At 34.9% G+C, this 15,735-nt stretch overlaps 1 protein-coding gene across 5 annotated transcripts in view; it reads right to left on the bottom strand.

Moving 5' to 3' along the window:
• FOXP2 (forkhead box P2) overlaps window positions 1–15,735 on the bottom strand; it is a gene marked incomplete at its 5' end in the record, with an annotated part of 236,441 nt that overhangs the window by 139,354 nt on the left and 81,352 nt on the right. For all 5 annotated transcript variants that reach the window (XM_080936451.1, XM_080936450.1, XM_080936452.1 and 2 more), the window contains one exon: window positions 9,907–9,996. In XM_080936451.1, the coding sequence (XP_080792577.1) occupies window positions 9,907–9,996 (90 nt within the window). The remainder of the gene's footprint in view (window positions 1–9,906; window positions 9,997–15,735) is intronic.

Raw genomic sequence — 15,735 nt, 5'->3', positions numbered from 1 at the left:
GAACCCAGGCAACTTGCAAATTTCTACATAAGTAGCCAGTTGTACTTTGATACTTCCTCTATTGGATGAATGAGATAGCCTGAGTTAATCTTGATAGAGAAAAAGATGGTCTGGTTTAGACAGTTTAACTCAAGGACTCTAAATATATTTAGCATCCACCACAGATTGACTATGATGCTGGGAAGAATTATGAACATGAACAAAATCCAGTCTCTGACCTCCAAGGTCAGACTTAGAATCTGGGAATAAGTTGAAAAGAAAATCAAGTTTCTGTAATAAAACATGGTAGGATGTGTCATGGTAATTAGAATATTTGCAATGGTGAAAGTATGATTCATATTCTGGAAATAAACATGGGTGATAGGTAATGCAATGAAGATTCCAGGGAGGCAGGGTCTATGAAATATGTGACAGCCTTTGGGATCTGAGCAATGGTAATGGTAAAGCTGATGGAGAATCAGGAAGGAAGTAAAACAGATGTTAATACTCACATAGTTCATGGGACTTTGCAAAGTACGTAGCACATAAAATATAAATATTTTCAAATGTGTGAATAGTATGCTTTCATAAGTAGTATTAAGCCATGTGTCATGTTTATGATAGTTCATCAAATGCCCTGTGTCTTATGCTGAGATTACAGTGGGGAATTTTCAGGTCACCCTAGCAATGGGTATGACACTATCAGATTAGAAGGGATTAATGGTTAGATTCTATAGGATAAGATCAGGTAAAGCTGATTCAAACACTGTACATGACAGGGAAAGATAAATAACTTGAGTTGGAAACATGTTAATCTGAACTGAGATGCTTCAGTAGACAGTTGAAAAGATACAACTGGAACCTGAGAGAAGAGAAGGGCCTGACAGGTTTATGTACAGGGCACGTGTCTACAGGCACTATATATTTATGCAAAACCTACACTCAGGCATTACAGGCATTGGAAAATGAAATGTGAACAAGGCAGCCTGGCCCTTAAGGAGATTATAGTAGCTATGATTCAGTTGTATGCAAACAGGAATAAAATAATGAAAGAAATAAGTGTGTGTGTTAGTTAGTGGGGTAAGGAAAAACTTTATAGCCTAGTTACCAACAGATATTTAAAAGTTGCAGGATAAGCTCAGTTGCACAGAGACATGAATCAAAGTTTGAAGAAGTAGAGGCACTTAGATGTCTCCATTTATTTCATAAGTATGAAACAGGAAAAGACAAAGACAGGGTACCCAGGCCATTGAAGCACACCACATTTGTGAAAAATTGACATTTTTTATTCAGTGTTTCCACTAGGATATTAGATGAAGCCATTGGGGTGAATTTATTTATTTATTTATTTATTTATTTATTTATTTATTTATTTATTTATTTCTCAATATAATAGGAAATATGTCTATCACTAATAATTTCATGTGAGATGTTGTACTAGTACAAATAAGATGCTAATAGTATTGTCAGCATTTTTAGAACAATATATTAGAGAGCTGCATCTCAAGAAGTCTACTTTGTCTTTAGCTCACATTTCAAAAGGAAATACATGAAATGCGCCACATGAACACTGCTGTTGAATTATCAGACAACCTAGTATTATCAGAAGTGCAATGTATTTTTGTCTGGTTAGAAAACAATCCAATGACTGGGTGGTAACTTAGTCTATAGAGTGTTTGCAAGCATAGGTGGAGCCCTGGGTTCAGTATCCACTACCACAAAACCCAATTGTGGCACAGGCTTGCAAGCCTAGCATCAGGGAGGGGAAAGAGGGAGAATCAGGATACAAGATCACTGTTGGCTAAATAGCAAGTTCAAAGCCACTCTGGGCTCCCTGACAAAATGAAGCAAAACCAAAGAGAAACAAAAGATGATCTGACACAGTATATTACTAAAAAATCAAGTTCAACAATTTTTAGTACAGAGGACCACTTTCCCATTAGAGAGAGAAATGAAGTCCATGTTTCTGATGCTGAGCATTAGACCAAGGACTTAGAAATTTCCTGCATGCTTTCAGACATCTTGGCTTTTGCTTCCCCTCCTACCTCCTCTCCATCCCCACCGAGCTGGAACATGTTCATTCATTCCATATTTTTTAAAGAAAGGTTTTCAAACAGTATTGTAAGTTTTAAATCCATTGATTAAGCACCTTGAATAACACAGGATTCCTTTGCACATTGCGTAAATTCTTGCACTCAGGATGCTATCACTTTCACTGCTGTAAAAGCTGCAACCTTGACATCCTCTACCCCTGGTGCTACTGCACATTCTTAAGTGACAAACCAAAGGACACAGTGAGCATTATGCGGTGCTGACATGTGCAGAATCTGTTGTATCAGAGAGACTCAGTCCTTATGCTATATCTGGACAAACATATTTTTTAAAACACAAATGACAGCTTTCTGTCTATACTCTTTCTTCTAACAAAGCAATTATGGGGTAGACATTTAAAACATCAGTTCATAATGATTCTACACAGAATTGTCATTTGCCAAGCCAATTGTCACTAAGAGGTTTCCCTTGATTCCTGGACTGAGAGTTTTCACTGTCAGTATCTGTGATAACTTACTAAAGAATACTAAAGATTATTTGTAAAAATGAGTTTAAATCAGTGTTGTTTCTATACTAAGCCACAACTTAAATTGCTAAGGAAACTCCTTTTCAAGTAAAAAAAAATAAAATAAAAATGAAACAGTGGATATTGGATTATAAGAATCAACAGTTTTATCAAGTATGGATAAAATTATGCCTAGAATATCATTTAAGGTTTCAGATAGAATTAATCATAAATTTTCTCCTTCCTACAATACCAAAGGAACAGAGAAGATTTTATGTTGAACATGTGGTAAAGGGGGAAGAATACAGCAGGGAGAATGAAGTAGCAGGTTGGTATTTAGGAACGTTGAGTACAGTGAAGAGCAGAGACTGACAGATAAGAAAAGACTCCACAGAGGAAACGCAGCCTTAAATGGAAGTGAAGTTCTAAATAATTTTGCTTTGTGTCTTTAATCACGGACTCAGATAGTGCGTGATGCTGTCATTCAGTTGAGCTTTTACAACACTACCAAATATCCTAAGATAAAATTCAAAGCCTAAGTCTTAAATCCTACAGAGAGGTCCCCTAACAATATTAGTGTTTTATTCTGTCCTTCGTTCTACTTCTGTTAAGGTAGAGACATCCAGGGAATATGTACTTAAAATCATAACAGATTATGGACAGATACAAGTACCTGGGTAGTTAAGGAAGGAGAAACCCTGACCTCTGAGAAAGTAATTTTCTTCCACGTTTAATTGACGCTTCATATATTTTCTTCTGTAGTAAATTGAGAAGTAGAGATTCATTTTTATCAATTCTCTATTTCCCTGGAACATTAGATTGCAAGTAGGTTGTTCCCATTCACTACTGCCTATGTGAATCTGCCCAATGGTAAGATGTAAATGCAATTAACAAAAAATGGAGGATTAAAACACTACATCTAATTTAAGAAAACGGTGTTTAAACATTGTTATTATTGATAGAGTTTGGATCTGCTGGTTCTGGAGTTGAGGATACCTATGAAATACCTGAGGGGATTCTGATAACCAAAGATGGTTTCATTCTCAGTCTCTGAGTCATCTCTCCAGCCCCACATTTGTAGGTTTTGTGAGGCATTCGGCATAGTCATAGTAAGTAAGTAAAGCAAGCCTTTTAACCTACTCTTGGCTTTTTGTTACACCATCTCAATGCTATTCCAAAATTACTATCTACTTCTTTGGTTAACCATTGCCCATAATTTTCTCTGTCTACATTTTTGATGACATATATTACAATTTTCCATTGAAATGCCCTTCCTTTATCTACCTATCAAGTCCCCCTTTTTTAAAGCCAACTATGTGTATGTATGCAAGTATGTGTGTGTTTCTATGTGTGTGTGTTTGCAAGTGTGTGTGTTGGTGTGTGCAGTGTTAGGTATTGAACCAAGATCTTGCATATTCCAGGCAGTCTCAACCACAGACAGATAATGGTTCACCTTGCATGTTCTTTGTACCCAAGGAGAATAAAAAGGTTTTGTAAACCCTTGCTTGATCAAGCAGCCTGAAGTGAAAATTTTCTTTTTTAAATACTTATAGTTTCCTCTTTATAAATTTTTGTACCACTCTGGCCTAAACTCTAGGATTTTGGATGTGAGTCTTAATATAATTTTAACAGCATCATAAGTCCCTGAGGGCCTGGCAACTTGATAATCATTCAGTCCATACTGAAGGAATGAAGGGTTCCTTGCCCAACTTAAATCTCATAGATAACAATCACCTTTTCAGGAAAGATTTTACCCCATAGGTATTGAAGTCTTTTATGCAGGAACTAAGTCAGGCACTAGATTTGAACAGAAAATTTATGGTTCCTATGCTGGCTACTTTCCCTCATGCTGTGATAAAGAACTGTGACAAAAACAGATTAAGGTAAAAGCCTTTGTTTTGATTTCCAGTTTCAGGTTGTAGCCCATCATGGAGACAGGTGGTTGCAATCTAGTTCTATGCCCAGGTAATTATACCACCCACTTTTATGACTGGTTTGCCCACTTCAATAAATCTAATGATTACCATTCATTACAAGCAGGCCCATAGGCTACATGAATCTAAAGAATCCCTTATAGATAGTACTAATGTCCTGTCTGCTAGGTGATTCTACATCCTCTCAAGTTGACAGTCAACAGTAAACATGACTGTTTGGTGTGAGCTAGACTGCCCTTCCTGTTTGTTACAGGACAGTCTATCGGGAGAGAAAAACTGTGCCTCTAGTTATACTCCATGAATGTGAAGGATCCAAACCATGGTACCTGTAACAGGACATTCCTTAGCAATCCTTAAATATTCACAGTAGTTTTTTTCTAACCATGAGTAATTTTCTAGCTCATTATAATAGTTGGAAATAGTGAAAAGTTATGGCTGAATGGCATAAAAATGTACTTTAGTAAATATGTACCAGATGTGGATTAGATAGAATGGTTCCAGAATCTATTTTAATGGCAAAGAATTATTGACTTAGTAGCTAAGGACTTATGCTACAAATCACATGTAGTATTCTTTTCACTCTATACAATTTGCAGGATTTAAATTTCCACTTGTAAGATGAGTTAACGGGATCCAAAGGAACAAGTGACCAAACTTCAACAGACTCAAGACAGATCAAGATAGAAACCCGTTCTTCTGATCCATGCCATGCGATGCCTTTCGGGATGATGTTTCCATGCAAACACACTTAGATGTGGTAGGTTAGCTATCCTAGGACTGTTTCTGAAAGAGGTCAGTTTCACTGCTGGCCACCAGTGGAAACGTCATGCCACTTAAAGCATAGTTTTAATTTATATATGGCTCTTATTGCTACCTTTAAGAAATGTTTTGTACTAGAATAAAAATCAGGATAACAGAAGATATTGTCTATATTGTGTGTAAATTAAACTTCATTAATCCATGATCCAAGATACAAGGTTTCTGGATATTGCATATTGTGTAGAGAGAAAGTTGTAGCAAGGAAAATTTATTTAAGGTTATTTTCATATTATATTGAGATACCAGAGTCTATATGAAAATTTTTACATAATACTGTTTGTGTGAAAAAAATTGACAAATTCCTACAAATAGAACCAATATTTAAAATGTTCAATTTCCTGTTTTATTAATACATGGGTAGAATTTTGTTGTTTTCTAAAACATACTTAGCCATGCCTAGTTCTGGTCCAATAGAAGTCAGTATTTGCCACAGAGTATATTATTAATTTTAATTATAACATTTCTACTTTAGTCCTGAAACTTGATACAGAACATGAATTTCTGAGTAACTGATTACAGCATGCCTGTTTTCCTGCTGATGTTAATTTTTACCGTTTTTTGATTAGATGGAGAAGAACAAGTTGTGAATGATATTAAATTACACTAGAGTACAATTTTTATGTAGTGATCATACAATTTATAATATTATTGCCAGTCATAGGTCCTTGGAAGTTGGTCAATATTTTACTGAAACAATAATTTGCCAACACATGAGATTTAAGTATTTTATTTCAGAGCATTTTCTGGCTACGTCCTTTGAGTAAGCAGACACTTTGGTCCTTAATATGAGCAGACTAAAAAACTCTAAGTCTTATATTGCCCATCACTTTCTTCAATATAAACAAAAATATCATTAATCATGACAGTTTAGGTTTAGCCAATCTGTTTTGGTGTCAAGAGAATTATTATTCATATTTATATAATAAAATATCTGCAGAGTAGTATAAGAAACCACTTTCCCTTTCAACTGTTCCACACTTGTTTTTCCTAAGACATAATTATAAAAACAATAATAATTTAACCACTTACCAAACACAAATATTTTATATTCTTTTTGAACCTACAGCGAAGGGGTGATCACAGTGCTGTATACTACTATTAATCAGAGATAGCAAATCAAATTTACCTTAAATTTATGTCTCTCACTTCACAGCTATTAAACAACCACAAGTGTGTGCATCATGACTGTAAATGTAACAAGAGAAACAATGCAACCTGCTTTCAGATATGAACTAAGTAGAAATGTCATAGGCTAAATACTGATAATGTGTTTTATAAAAAATTAAGATATCAGATTTTTGAAATGTGCGTGTATATACATGCATGATGTGTGTGTGTGTGTGTGTGTGTACTTGTGTGTGTGTTTATTTTTCTTATCATAGAAATCAGTTTAATGAAAAAGAAACCACTAAATGCTTGGGTTGGCTATGTTTTCTCAGTATAGATCATTGTAAGCATGTCACATGTAGGCAATGCTCTCAGCAAACACAAATAAAGCACATATAAACAAGAGGCAATCTTCTGCTGTTTAACTACAGCGTTTTCTGGGACATAGTAACAATGAAAGGAAAACTAATGTGTGGTGATATTTAGGTGAATGTCAGCTCCCTGTGCCCTGTGCCCAGTTTCGTAAGTGATTTTGGCAATATGTGGTACACTTACTGTCTGGACCTATTTAATTGGTGCACCACAAGATGAATGGAATATGCAAACATATTTAAAATGTAGATATTCAGATAGATGCTTATAAGGGAAACTGAGGCCATAACTAGCACTTGTCAGGTGCCATACATTTTACACAGTAATGAGAAAATGTGAACAGTGGAGAGCTGATCCAAAGGCTGCTCAGACACCAGTTAATGGGCGACACTTCAAATCTTGCCCCACTTTTTGAGACTTACAGATTGGGGTGAATGTTGAATAAGCAATTGTATAAAGTTCTTGTGACTTGAGCCATCAAAGAATTATTACCAGATGTGTATTTTACTGAAAAATTCATAAAATATTGGTCTGATCACCAAACTTGGAAATAAAGAATTAGTATCTGCTCTGGTCCTCTAATGAATGACGTTAGACGTGGCAGAAAGCTGAGTGTTATGGGCACCTTGCAAGTTTTGCTGAGCAGTTTCAACTAACATTCAAAAATCTAGAATATATTCTTACCCCTTACATGAAAAAAAAAGTTTTGCTAAGCTCTGAGTTGTTAGGAGAAAAACTAGAGTATAAAGAAGCTATATCAAGACACTTTAAAATATTAATTTCATATCACATGATTAAAAATTCTAGCAAATATATCCCAGTTTTAAAAACAAATACAATTCATGCTAATAATATTTGCAGAGACCAGGTTAAGCATTGATTAATATCTCTGTTTAAAAATAGATGTATAAGCGACTGTGGAACACAGCTAGGTTTTGATTAGACTTATAGTACAGTCTTTTTATGTCTACACAGGCTAAGCTTATCAAGTACCATGAAATATTAAAATTTCAGTTTCACATTATATTAATTATAGTGCATATTTTGGCAGAAAAGTAAGACTTCATTATTTCTAATTTGTCATTCATAAAAATCGACTTCTCATTCCTGTGACATTTACCATGATCCCATTAAGCTCCATATGACACTAAAACACTATAGTCTAATCATCTACACAATGGAGCAGAATTAAGACTAACGTACCCATGAACCACAAGATACAGGTGACAAAGGAGAGTCTCCAGTATGTTTAGCAACTGCAGTTGCTAAAAAAAAATTATGATTTTTTTAAATCAATCTTTCATGCTCAACCAAGAAAATTGAGGATTTCTGCTCAAATTGATTTTTATCTAACAGTTGACACATAAACACATTCTTAATTCAGGGCCTAGAATATTTTATTGTATATATGAATAATTTAAACAAAACTGTATTTTAGTTTATCGAAATATCAAGTATTGACTTGTAGTTTAACAACAGAATAACGGGAAAATTAAACAAAAAAACCAAAAATCTGAGAAACCTAAGCCATTGGTTCCATAGATACCCTGAATCCCAGCAGGATACCCAGACCAGCGTACATGTCTGATCTTTGAAGAGGAAAAGGCAACTGAAAATCCTCTATGTTGTGAAAAAAATATAAAATAAAATATAAATTAGCTAATAGTATTGTCTGACTTTCAAAACAGTATCTGTCTTCAATCCTTGACTTACATTGCCAACGTCAAAATCAGTCTGTCCACACAAAAAGAAAGTGAGAAAAACACCCTGAAGCAATACTAAAGGTCTTTGCTTTAAGTGCTGTCTCTGACTTTGGCTGTATGGAATTGCCCTGTTCTCTTACGATCAGGAGGGTCTCATGGAGTCAGATAACCATGTTAGTGGCTGTTGGTAAGAAAAAAATCCTTTGCAGAATTCCTCACTAATTAAAGCAAAGTTCCTTGGAATGATTTTAAAGAGGAAAATGTTAAAAATAATATTAACTTCTGGAAAATTTTTGCTTTTACAATCTTTGCAGGGACTTGGCTCTTGAATTTTATTGAGTTTCCTGTACTCTTACCTTTCTCCTTCAACATCAAATATTTTATGCCAAAGAAGCTATATTTTCATCTCAACACTGTCTATGAATTTATGTATTTATTTATTTATTTATATTTTTGGTAACGAGAGATTTTTTTATGTTAATTAGTTGTCTGTAATTTTCTTTAGTAGAAGCTAATCTTCAGAACGTAATTCTGTAAGACTTAAACCCTGAATTCTGTGAATACATGGAAATATGGAATCAGACAAGCTATGAAAAGAAAATGTTTGTCTAAAAAATGCTACACAAAATAAGTACTGAGCCAACAATTAACCATGCCTCATTAGACACACACTTACATAAAACTAACGATTCAGGAGAAAGCTTTGTTTATTTTTTTCCCCAAAGCTCAGAGAAACATTCAGAGAAATGTTTATCTAACTCCACACTCTACCTATTAGACAACTTGAGAAAATACCTGAAAACATTTCCCCCCAAGTTAATGTTCTATGCATTTTGGTTAAGATGACTATACTTTACACAAAGTGGTTACATTTATGCAACACTCACTTCCTTCTGCATGAATGCATCACCAGTTTCACAGGATACATACAGCAAGGGCAACAGGCTCCAGAGTGGTTTCTTATAATTGCAGCAACAGTAACAGGTCATTGGCAAACTCCCAGAATGATGTTTTTTTCAACCATGGAGGATTTCTGCATTTATACTTGAATATTACTGCATAGGTTTGCCTTAGATTGATTTGTTTTCTTCCACAGCATTTCACCATGACTTTGCTTTAGTGTTCACATTGTAATCTATTTGTAAATGAAATCCCAGCAATGTCCAAGAAAGATGCACTAAGATTATGCTATGTCTATATTTAAGATTCCTATGTAACATATGGAAGGAATGAACTTGGAAACTACTGAAATCGATGCTAACATCATTAGTAAAGTCCTCTTTGCAACGATCCTATCAGTTTTCCTTTAGAGCTAATAGTCCGAATGTTTGCAAATGCACAAATCACTCACATAACTCTAACGTGTTTGCAATCTGTAATTACTGTTATGGACATCATTAAGAACAAATATCAAGGACAGGCATGCGTCACCAACCTGCAGTGGCCTCTGTTTATCACTGCTCTTAGGAGATTTCAACCCACTAGTTTGCTGCTGTAACAGAAGTTGTCTTGCTGCCTGGAGAGCCTAAAAGAAAAAAGGAGAAAACTGCTGAAAACTTCTTGAAATGTGAAATGACTTTGTAAGATGTTCTTCACATAATAGAAGTGAGGACCTTCACCTTTTCACATGATTATTCATTTTTTCTCTTGATATGTAAAAAATGTCACAAAACATATGTATACACATTTATTCAAAATGGTACAGATGCAGGAAATCCTGCAGGACATAAGCCTAATTTGTTGAAAGTGCTTCATGAAGAGAAAATTTTAAACTACATCAACAACCTCGTTTCCCCTGAACTTGTCTCTGAGTGTTCCTAAAATGCCCACTCCCTTTCAAATTATCATTCAATTTACATTTTCATATTACAATTTTGAAGCAAAAGCAGTAGACTTCAAGTGTTACCGGAAGCTGTAATTAAATTTGACAAATCAACATCAGATTATCTTGAAAGTGAATTAATAAGGATTTTCACTAAGATTAAAAACACTTTTACTTTGTACTTACAATTCAAGGGGAAAAACACCCTCTTCTTTGACAAAATAAAATGCAGTTTTAATGCCAAATAAAATTGAGTGGGTTTCATTTGCATTCTTAGCAAAATCAGAGAACAAAGAGATTACCACTCAGCCAATCAGGTTTGTTTCTGTGTATGACAGAATACCAACCAAAACAGAAGATGTTTTCCATTATTTTTGTGTTTCCTTCCACACCCAGAAAAAAAAAAAACTTAACATAAGAAAGTAACATAAGCATTTCTTTCCTGCAGACAGGACAGAGTGATAAGTGTAACAGATGAACTTACACAAATTAGTGGTAGCAATCAAAATGCAATGTATATTACTTAAAGATTTAGCTGTATTCATCTAATATATTTTTTAAAAAAGTTTTTGAAAGCCCCTATTTAAAAATTAATTTTTTTCACAACTGAGTTTCATCCACAGTAGTGATGAAAAATTTTTGATATATGACACTAAGTCGTTGTCTGACATTGTTAGACACTGTTTTTAGAATACAAAGCAATGTTTTTGTTCATTGTCAGAAAACACGATTAGATCGATATTCTCCTATAATAATTAAGATTCTCAGCTGATAAAAAGTACAATTTTGATTGGAATCAATGATCGGGCTTTTGAGTGAGTTTCTAGTATCCATGACAACAGTTGCTTTGACAAGATGTGCATATGGTTTTACACCGCCAGCTGGTGTGAGCAATGTTTGAACTACTGCATTGAGATGCTGAGCAAACAGAAAAAGTTGCCACGTCTTAACCCTCAGGGAAGGCAGTCATCCCCTGATCAATTATGAAAAGACAGAGAAAGGGCTGCTACAGTCTGGCTCCAAGCAAGTTTTCTGAGAAGGCAGCCAGACACAGAGGCCAAGGTAAACAAGCTGAATGCACCAGCACCCTCTCCCAACAACATGCGTTTGTTTTTCTGTCTCAGGATCTAGCACCTCTGTTGAGTACTGCCTTTGCATTGTGAAGCACACTTGCACATGGTGATGATTCTTCTTTTTGCGCAATGTGTGTTAAAAAAAAAAAACTTTTCAGATAATTACAAGTCAAACTAAGTATTACTAAAGATGCACATGCCAGTGAATTTAAGCAATTTATGATGTGATTCAATGTGAGGATAAAACAAAAATTACTTCCATGACTATATTATTATTATAAAATTCACTGGAAAACTCCCCCTTCAATTGTGACCTATCAAATTAATCATGAGCATCAACTTTTAGATTGATTTTACTATTATGTAGCTTGAATTATGCCTATGCAAATCTTAAGGAAAAACAATAGAAACAATTACTTTCCTCATATTTCCCCTTTGATCTGTTATAAATATATACATATGTGTGTGAGTGTGAGTGTGTGTGTGTGTGTGTGTGTGTGTGTGTGTGTGTGTGTGTGTGTGTATGCAGGTTTCTATGAAATGCTGTTGTATTTGAAATGTCCTAAGAAACACTGCTTAGAATCTTGGGACAATAATGATGTCTACTATTCAAACTTTTAGAAAAAAAGAAAATATGAAGCACTCATTTGACAAGTGTGCAAACAGTAATGTCTAGAGTTGTCACTTGTTTTAAGGCCACACACTATTTATGAACGCTTTATTCAAGGGCACTCTCTTTCTGGAACAGTGAGCATCCCTGTGTCTTACAGAACCTCTATTCTGTCAAAGAAATCAATTGTTAATTATCAATGCACAAAACTGTGGGAAAAGAAAACACTAGATATCATAATAAATCATTTTCACTTGTAAAGATGATTTACATGATGTATATATGCAACTTCATATGTTTTCAGAACCTAGAAGAAAAACATTATGATCCTTTTATACTTGAATATTTAAGTTAGCACACCAATCCAAAAAGAAGCTATATTTGTTCATGAATGATGTCCATAGATTTTACATACTACATTTATCTGATAGATCTCCAAACCTTTACAATATTCTGGTTGCCTTGTCAGTCAATGCTAACACAATTTCAAAATTCTAGAACCGGATAAAATTGTTGACTATGTCAAGACTTGGATTCTCATTTTGGGGACAAGTAACCCAAGTCACAGAATTAAAGTCTCAAGACAGGAGGAGAGCTCATTCATTTGTCTGGTTCTAAGCTTACTGTTTTCTCACTTCGTCCACATTTCTGGGTTATTTTTTTCCCTGAATGGTGTTCCTTCATCTCAACACCCCAAATTCACCAGCATTAAATGTGATCACCAGTGGCCACAGGAAAATACTAGACAGCTCTGTATTAGAACCTCTGTATGTGAAAATATGACTTTCACAAATGACTTAGACAAATGCATCCACTTTCTCTCCTGGTAAGAGAGTAGTAGTAGCAGCTCTCAGGACAGTCAATTAAAATGTGCCTCTTTACTTCTTTATATTCATCTACATGTAGAGTATCTTAGAAATGCTTGAGGGTCATCATCCAATACAAGTGGTTAATGAAAAGTAAGTCACTTTCCTTGTGCAACATTCTTTCCTGGAGTATTAGCAATTGCTGTGTTAAGCATAAAAGGAGAGGGAACAAACCCACCATCCAATCCAAAAACACCCCAACCAAACAAAGCAATAAGCAAAAATCCCAAGCATTCAACATGCCTTAACCACCCCCCTCCCAAGTAAAAATCTCTGGCAGTTTATGTTCTAGTCACATACATCTTATGACAGTTTCATTCCCAACATTCTAGGTAACTCTTTAGGACTGGATTTCAAAAACAATTGCTCAGAGACACTTCCTTCATCCTGATGTTTTATTATGGTCACTGGTCAAAAGATGAAAAGTTATGAAGTGAAGCAGTCTTATCAATAGAAGGTACTGTGTCTAATTACACAAATTATTAATTTAAAAGTCACTTGCTGGTTTCGTATTGATGAGTATAAAAAGTAAATGCCAGTTATCCTCATGAAGTTTAAGACACACCTAGATTCATATGCTTTTCTCTTCCAGAATTAATTTAGAACAGAAACCCAGGGGCTGTTTGCAAAGTTCCTTTAATAAAGACTGAACCTCTTTTTGGATGAGTAAGAGAGACTGAGAAGGCAGCCAGATTCAGTTTGAGTTCCAAAAACACATTGGATTTGAACTAAGGGTGGGCCTTCCTTAACAGTTATTAGCAAGGCTAGAGAGGCTTAAGATAGGATATGCTCAAAATGGAATAATAGTAAATATTTTTAGAAAAGAATAAAAATATTTATTAGAAGATCCGAGTTACACTTTTGGTAGTAGCAAAGGTGTGAGAAAACACATTTTCTAGAACCGAGGGCACTTTGTCCTCTAAAATATTTATAGAAAATATCAACTCTGTTATTGCACAATTTTAAGTAAGCCAAACTTCAGAGAGAGGAGCAAAGTTCAGGCCTGTCACTGGTCTCCCATAGTATTAACTGCATGTTGTGGTGAGCCTCACAAAAGACTGAATAGGTCACTGTGAAAAATAAATGTAAGGTGAAAAGCTTTGGGAACTGCTAGAAAAACCTGTCAAGTTTTTAATATGTAATTGTTTTTTGATGAATATTGTAATGATGCACCAGAAATAAAATCACTTGCACATAATTTAGAGATAACCAGAAAAGCAAAATATAAAGCATTCTAAGGATTATATGTAACATATTTTCTCTAAGTAAATAGATATGTACATTTAAGGGAAAACAGACATCATTCATATTCCTCCTCATAAAAATAGAAATGCTTAACCTATCAGCTTGTTGCATTTGAGACATTAAAATGAAAAATGACATCTACACCCATTAATATCTTCAATGTATAAACAGCACAGCGTGACACATTCTTGAGAGCTGAAGGCTACAAAATCTCTCTGAAACATAAATAACAAAGCACTCAGAAGCATATTTGATGTTGATATTCATCTCTGAGAAAAACACTGCTGCCTAGGCTTCTTATGAAAATAGAAACAGTCCAAATGGATCTCCTGTAATTGGTTTCAGATAGCGAGGTCACAAGAAATACAAGACAAGAAGTGACTATGTGGAGCCGGCGAAACAAGAATGTTTACACAGGCACTCCCAAGTACACTGACAAGGGGTGTAGGCGTTGCCGATACTCAGCACCCCAAAAAGAAACTGCAAGCAGAACAATTAAGGTTTTTCACTCACCAAACTTCTATCTTTTAACATTTAAAACTTTGTGCATTTAACGTATTATTCTGAATACAATTCCTAAAGCAAGGCTCCAAACAGAATTTCATTTTCCAGCTATTTTCCTGAGTGTAGTTCATTAGAAGTCTATTTAGATTATTTATCAGAGAGTATGAATCTCTATTCTGTTTTCCCTTTCTTCCTGTTATGTTCACACTAAAGAGAATATACTGGTAAATGTGATCTGAAGTCTCATAGCGCTATTTAATAGAGGAAGATTAATCATCTAATTGTCATAACCTATTTTCAAACAGCAATCTATCAGAGTGAAATTATGCATCTGTCGCTATTGACCCCCTCATTTGATCATGCATGATACATAATTAGACTAAGTTTGTTGGGAAAAAAGATAATTATTAAAAATATTTCTGAAATAATTATTTTCTACAGTACATTTGTATAAAGTTAGAGGATAAATGTGTGAATATATTGGATTTATATTGTGCATCACAATGAGGCCAAATTGGAAAGCTAAAATCACTTATTTTTCAGACTCAGTAGGAATGAGTAATGACTTGTCAAGCTTCCTGTTTACCAATCAGATGCCAAGCTGAGAAGATCCACTGTGGAGACAAATCAAGGCATTGACGCTGCCTTGGGTCAACAAGTTCTCTTCAGAAATAACAATGAAGTTCTCCTGAGTCCCACCCAAACTCAGAATTCAGTGTGTTACAGCACAGCTTTCAAGCCTTCACACATTTAGGAAATTGGGACTAATGGTGGAGGTCGGCTGGGTTCTTTCCAATCTGGAATCCTGCACTCAGTTTGATAAAATGGACACTCCTCCTGTGAGCTGGCATTCGATAGGCTGCCAGAAAGAGCACTAAGTGGCAGACTATGCCATCTCTTTCCATCTCTTAGCTTCTCTCCTGTTGTCAGTGGAAATGAATCATTTATGGAGTCCTTCAGTGGAACACTCATATTAACCAAGCCCTACTAACTATGCATCATTCACATATAAGTGAATTCTACCAACTTTCAAAGTTTCAAGTGTGAAATGAAACAATCAATTGGCACCATGTTTTTCTAAAGTTACAGTTTTACCACATCTTTTTTTTTTCATAGATCATAGCTAAGAAATGAGTGTTCTATT

The sequence above is a fragment of the Micromys minutus genome (assembly GCF_963924665.1).
Source record: "Micromys minutus genome assembly, chromosome: 23".
NCBI lineage: Eukaryota > Metazoa > Chordata > Mammalia > Rodentia > Muridae > Micromys > Micromys minutus.
This window is presented reverse-complemented; position numbering and strand designations above follow the sequence as displayed.